This window comes from Chinchilla lanigera, unplaced genomic scaffold (assembly GCF_000276665.1).
Source record: "Chinchilla lanigera isolate Chin_1 unplaced genomic scaffold, ChiLan1.0 scaffold00047, whole genome shotgun sequence".
In the NCBI taxonomy this organism is placed as follows: Eukaryota; Metazoa; Chordata; class Mammalia; order Rodentia; family Chinchillidae; genus Chinchilla; species Chinchilla lanigera.
Genome location: NW_004955448.1, coordinates 9,371,333 through 9,377,332, shown reverse-complemented (window position 1 = coordinate 9,377,332; position 6,000 = coordinate 9,371,333). Strand labels below are relative to the sequence as shown.

The 6,000-nt window shown below is 33.7% G+C and overlaps 1 protein-coding gene across 4 annotated transcripts in view; it reads right to left on the bottom strand.

Annotated features, from left to right (window-relative positions):
• The window catches only part of Mlf1 (myeloid leukemia factor 1), a 38,064-nt gene that overhangs the window by 6,034 nt on the left and 26,030 nt on the right, over positions 1 to 6,000 (bottom strand). For all 4 annotated transcript variants that reach the window (XM_005393098.2, XM_005393099.2, XM_005393101.2 and 1 more), the window contains 4 exons: positions 5,027 to 5,110; positions 3,750 to 3,878; positions 1,706 to 1,865; positions 58 to 196 (listed from right to left, as the gene is read on the bottom strand). In XM_005393098.2, the coding sequence (XP_005393155.2) occupies positions 58 to 196; positions 1,706 to 1,865; positions 3,750 to 3,878; positions 5,027 to 5,110 (512 nt within the window). The remainder of the gene's footprint in view (positions 1 to 57; positions 197 to 1,705; positions 1,866 to 3,749; positions 3,879 to 5,026; positions 5,111 to 6,000) is intronic.

Here is a 6,000-nt window from a genome sequence, read left to right as displayed (position 1 = left end):
AAAAAAAAAAAAAAAAAAAAAAAAAAAAAAAGAAGAAAGAAAGAAAGAAACTTTTACCTTCTTTTAAGTTCTCTGGCTCCTGAATTCTCATGACTGACACTTCGCATTCTAGTGTTTTCTAGATTGTGCCACTGTCTCCCTGGTTTATACTTCAGAATCTCATTTTGCCACTCATTGTCAAATGCATGAGCATCACCTACATTAAATATAAAAAGAAAGGAACATACACTTAGGTATCAACTGTCAGTAAGTGCTTCCCCCATTCTTCTTGCTGGCCTGGTGTTTTCATCAACTTATCCTCAAGACAGAGGCAGGAAGCTGTTTCAAATACAAAGGCCTTTCGTTAGCATAATATTCCTTTTCTTGTTTTTCGTTCCTTCATTCCTATTGATTATCTGGTTTTTCACTCACCTGTCTGGTCAACCAACAAGGACTGGCTGACACAATTACACTTAGTCATGGTCTGTCTCTGAAACACCTCCCAGTGGTGTTCCTGTACTGTGACGCTCCTTCTGTGGCTGGCTTTCCTATTCCCCTCACAGGCCTCCTGTCTAACAACCTCATGGGCTCTGTTGTCAATTAGCAACTTGACTGCTGGCTTACGGTGTCATGGAAGAGGTAACTTAATTTCCACAACAGCAGTGATACATAGATGACAGCTTCTGGTCTTTCACAGTACTTTTACAATAATGTATTCCTAAACTAAAAATTTCTCCAACATGTTACTGATCGTGAAGTAGTCAATATACTTAGATGATAAAATTACAAAGGTTACAATTAAAGAAGGACAAGATATTGTGGCTACCATCTTATTACAGAAAAACAATTTAATCCAACCCATTTTAATAGAATTTTTCTAAAATAATACAGTAATTTAAGCCTTTTACTATAAAAATTACTCAAAATAGATTCTGAAAATAGGAGATGAATGACTAAATTTCATTATATCACTTTTAAATGAAAATACAAATACCTGAATATTACTGTTAAAAAATAACAAAATTTGATTTAAACTGCTACTACATTTTAGTTTACTTAATACTATAATGAGAAGGATTAGGATACCTGAAGGCCCTAAAACATTGAAGACTGAATAAAAATCTAGAAAATGAAAGACTTACTTGATAAAATACATATTATCTAGCATAGGCCAGGAATTAAAAGTGATACAAAAACCCAAGTTTTCAAAATACAGAATGGTTAAAGTAAAGTATGACCTATTCATGATGAAACATTTAGGTTCCCACTTATACTAATTTTTAAAAAATAAGTTGATAGGTGATTTTTACAATTAGAATGGTGAATTAAAATAAGCACAGTATTACACTAAATCATTAACAATATTTATTTGGAGTTGGGATTATAGATTTTATTTTGTTCATACTTTTTAAATGTACTTCCTTGATAAAAATTATTTAAAACTCATTTTACTTATTGGTACCATTACTAAATAAGAATTCAAAAATTTTATTTTCCAAGTATAAAACAAGAAAATAAATTATACCCCGCACTACCAAAGAAACACTGTAAAAACATCATTATTCAATGATTAAACCTCCATTTTATTACTTTGACAGAGCATTCCTCACACACATTCTTCATAACCTACATCTTATGAAATATTTCTACAAGAAAATTAATCAAGTTCTGCAAATGCAGCTGATAGTGTAACTTTAGGGGACAGAACACTTTTGTAATAACTTACTTTCACTCATATTGATGAACTCTTGGTTGACCTCTTCATCTCCAGTTTTGTTGTTCTTTGACTTTTGAATAACATGAGCTCTATCATGGATGTGATGACCAACAGCCATTTTTTCTAGTCCACTGTCAGAATCTCTCATTGCTCTCCTGGTTTCCTTTATCTGTATAAATAAAATAAAAATTATTTAGACATCTAAAACTGACTTAATTCTAAGTTCCTGAGCATCCTGTCACTTATTAACGTAAGGCCATATAGCTACCCTGCTAAAGATAATGAGTAACTAGCTGGGAGGCTGAGGCAGGAGAATCACAAGTTCGAATCCCACCCAGCTAATCTGTAATTTAGAGAATCCCCATCTCAACATATAAAAAAAAGCTGAGGATATAGCTCAATGTGAAGGGTCTGTGTTCTATCACTAGTACTATACTCAATTCTATTATCAACTTATAGTAAAACTGTGGCAATAGTTCTGATGTTTCCTGAAATGTTTAAACTAAAAATGTCTAGGACAAACATAATGAATACAATTTAACATTTTACAAATTACAATAAAATATTAAATAAAGGAGGACTTAATCATATAAAACTGAGTGCCTTTAACAGCGTCTGTGACAATGTAATAGATGGAAGTACCTGCTACATTCCTACAAGTAATGTCAACTACTCATCAATCACGTTGATGGGTGTGAATCTTATCGTTCCCCCATCAACTACATGGAAATGTTATTAGAACATTTATGACAGCCAAAGATTAACAAGATTAGCTGTGAGACATCTTTATATCATTTATACTTAAGACTTTGTCACTTTTAGCAAGCCAGGATTTAAATGTCCGTGATGAATTTCCAGAACTATGGCAAGAGCATCATTAAGGTATGAGAGAACTAAAAAATTATATGTGAGAACTAAAGAATTAATTACTCCCAATTCTTTAGTCCGGAAAACCTACTATTTTACTGTAAGTTCTAATAAGGAAATGGAGGGGTGGGAATTCACATTCATCTCATACCACAGTTTGTAGAAGCCAACAGTTTTAATCACCATGGTAACCTGGTAATTTGTAAATGAAGATGAATGTGCACATACCCTACAACCCAACACTATCATTGCTAGGTTTTTTAATAGGAGACCCGTATAAGGATGAGTTTGTGCAAAATCAGATACACTTACAAATATCCATCAACAGAAAAATGGATAAGAAATTTGTTCCCTATTTATATTTTGGGAAGTATATAGAAGTTCAAACAGAAAGGTCATGAGTTCAATTCCCAGTACCGGAAAAAAAAACAACCAAAAAAAATAAAGTTAGAACAGAAACGAGGACTACATGTATCAACTTGAATAAATCTTAGGAGCACATTACTGAGCAAGCGCAAGTTGCAATGACACATGCAATAACAATACCATTTATATAAAGTTTAGATTCCTGAAAAATAATCCATTATGTTTTATGATGTATACATAAATAGCAAAATCATGAAAATATGCATAATAATGATAAATTTCAGACACAGAAAAGTGAGAAACAGAAAAGGGACCAGGAAGGAGTACAGTGGAAGCTTTAATTGTATCTGTAACATTTTTGCTTAAGAAGAAAATAAAAAGGAGACAATCTGAATCAAATAAGAGAAAAATTCTATGATTTGAGTAAACTGGGTGGCAGGGATATGGATATTCATTATGCATCTTTTCTGTACACTTGAAACATTTCATTTAGTTAAAAAGTTGTAAGTAGGCTTTTTCTTCATGAAACAAAGGTTTTTATTATCATTATCTTGTCAATATGTGAAGATGAAAAAACCAACAGGTAATTGCATGAAAGAAGTCATCTGTATGCAGGTACAGGCAGAGAGGACAAACAAAATGCCATTCAGTACAGGCAGGTGAACTTTAATGCTTTTCCCAGCGATGAAGCATTACCATTGTGCCTCTGTCCCCATCCTGCCACTCTTTACCAGATCAAAAGTAATAATTAATATTTGATGTAGCCAACCTATCACCCCACAACTTCGTAAAGTTCTAAGAATGCTTATAGAATACATACTCCTCCTGGAGCCCTGCGGGTTTGAGCTGAGGCCTGGAAAACCTTTGGTGGTTCATCTCCTGTTTTGGAGTAAGTCATAACTGAGGAAGAACAAAATGAATGTCCATTTGGATCCACTGAAAGGTGATCCTACAGGAAAAAAGAGATTGTAAACTCAGAGTCAGGTCAAATATGAAGAATTAATGCCAAAGGGCTCAAATAAGTAACAACACTAGCTATCTGCTCTACTAAGAATAGCATACTATCAATATTCTTTATCCCACTGTCACCCCCATAACCTCCTTCAGTTTTGATATAAATTCCCACTCTTTTTAAAATATAACAAGTGATCTGCTTAGATATCCTTAAATTGTTGGGTCTTTGTGCCTTAGATTTAAATAAAGATGTTGTGCCCTTAAAACCTGTGATAGGGGCTGGGGAAATAGCTCAGTGGCATAAGCACCTGTCTGGCAAGTGCAAGTTCCTAAGTTTGATCCCCAGCACTGAAAAAAACAAAACAAAACAAAACTGTGATATTTCCATAATCTGTGGTGGACTCTTGTGTACAATACTGTCAACCTTGAGTTGATTAGCTATGCTCTGAGAAGTTTCCTTTGGCCATTCTGAAATGATTCATAAAATCCAAACTGGATGAATAGAATGATTTAAAATTCCAGATTCAATCATTTGTTTTTATTTTAATATTATGAGTAGAAAAGTATGGGTATTAGTACTAGCTTATAAGTACTGTATTTGGATTATACAGATCGAATCTAGTACCTAAACAACATTCCTGAAATTTCTGTTTTCAGAGTTTCAGTAAATGTGATGTCTTAGATGCTACAAATCATTGCAGATAGACAGGTTATAAATAAAGAAAACATGAAAATTCATATAAAATGTTCATTTATAAGAGAAGAACAAATGTTTCTAAGGCTGAAGTTTTAAAATTGTGAACACTGACCAATGTTGTTTCTCAAAATTGTAGGTTGTGAAATAAATTTAGTGGGATATGACCAGGAGTTTTAAAACATGGAGTAAAATATAGAAACTATCAGCACACACTGTATGTAGTATGTTCTTTTTTTTATGAAACCTTTGTTTCATGTATAAAGTTTATAATTGCTACGTATGGGTTAATTATGCAAGATTTCCCTTTTAGTTATTATGGACTATCGCAAAATCTTTAAAAGTCACTATAACGTAGGGCACATAGTAACTGAAAACTACTGTTATCTCATCATCGGTTTTTAAATTTTTATTTAGGTATTTATTTTTACCTTATTTTTAGTACTTACAAAGTTTCTTTGTAATTCCTGCATACTGTTTCGCATATTTAACATCATCCGGTCCATTGCCTGAAAAGGGCTGACATCTGTGTGCTACAGAACATTAGAAAGTAATGGTATTAACTACAAGTACAACACAAAAGAGCAAGTAAGTCTTTCCAAAGCAGCAGAAACAAATTTTTTCCAATTCATTTAGCGGGATCTCATGCACCAACCAACCAGGCAGAAATAATTGAAGGACTATCCAATGAGAGTGATTTGTTAAAAATTGAACCATATGCAAAATCCCAAACAGTCAATGTAAATGATTAGGGCATTTAGGAAATTATAAGGCTGTAAATAATATTATATCACACATTTATACATGCATGTAAATATGAATATACGTACACGTTATTTATCAGCATTCTTAAAATAATTTAGTTGATATTAAATACTGAGTGGTATATTTTGGGGCTGAAACAGTGCTAGCACAGGATAGCTTTTAAATTCTTCCTTCTTCCTCTCAACATCCCACAATGCAAGAAAGTAAAACTTGGGTACCTCCACCACTACTACATGGCTGGTAGAAGCTGTCTCTTTACGTAGCCAGCCCTCGTCTCATCACCTCATCTCATCACTATCACAAGGGCTGTCTGTACTTGTCCCCAGGTTTGGAGCTGAGATTCTAGTGGGCCTGTCAGGCCTTCGGAAATTTTGTACACATGTTCCTCTTTCTGTCGTGAATGCTACCTCCTGACTTTTAGCATTGATAGTTGCTTCTCATCATTCAAGAAGCACTCCTATAGAAAGGCCTCTCCTGTCATGTCTACCCCTTGCTTCACTTCCCACCTCTGTATCAGTACTATGCTTCATCTCCTTCAGAGCTGTGTTTCTATCTGAAATTATTTTGTTATTTATTGTCTGCTTTCTTACTTTATAGAAATCTGAGGGCAGGCCTACCTTTTCTGTCTCATATAACTATATCCTCAATACTTAAAAGA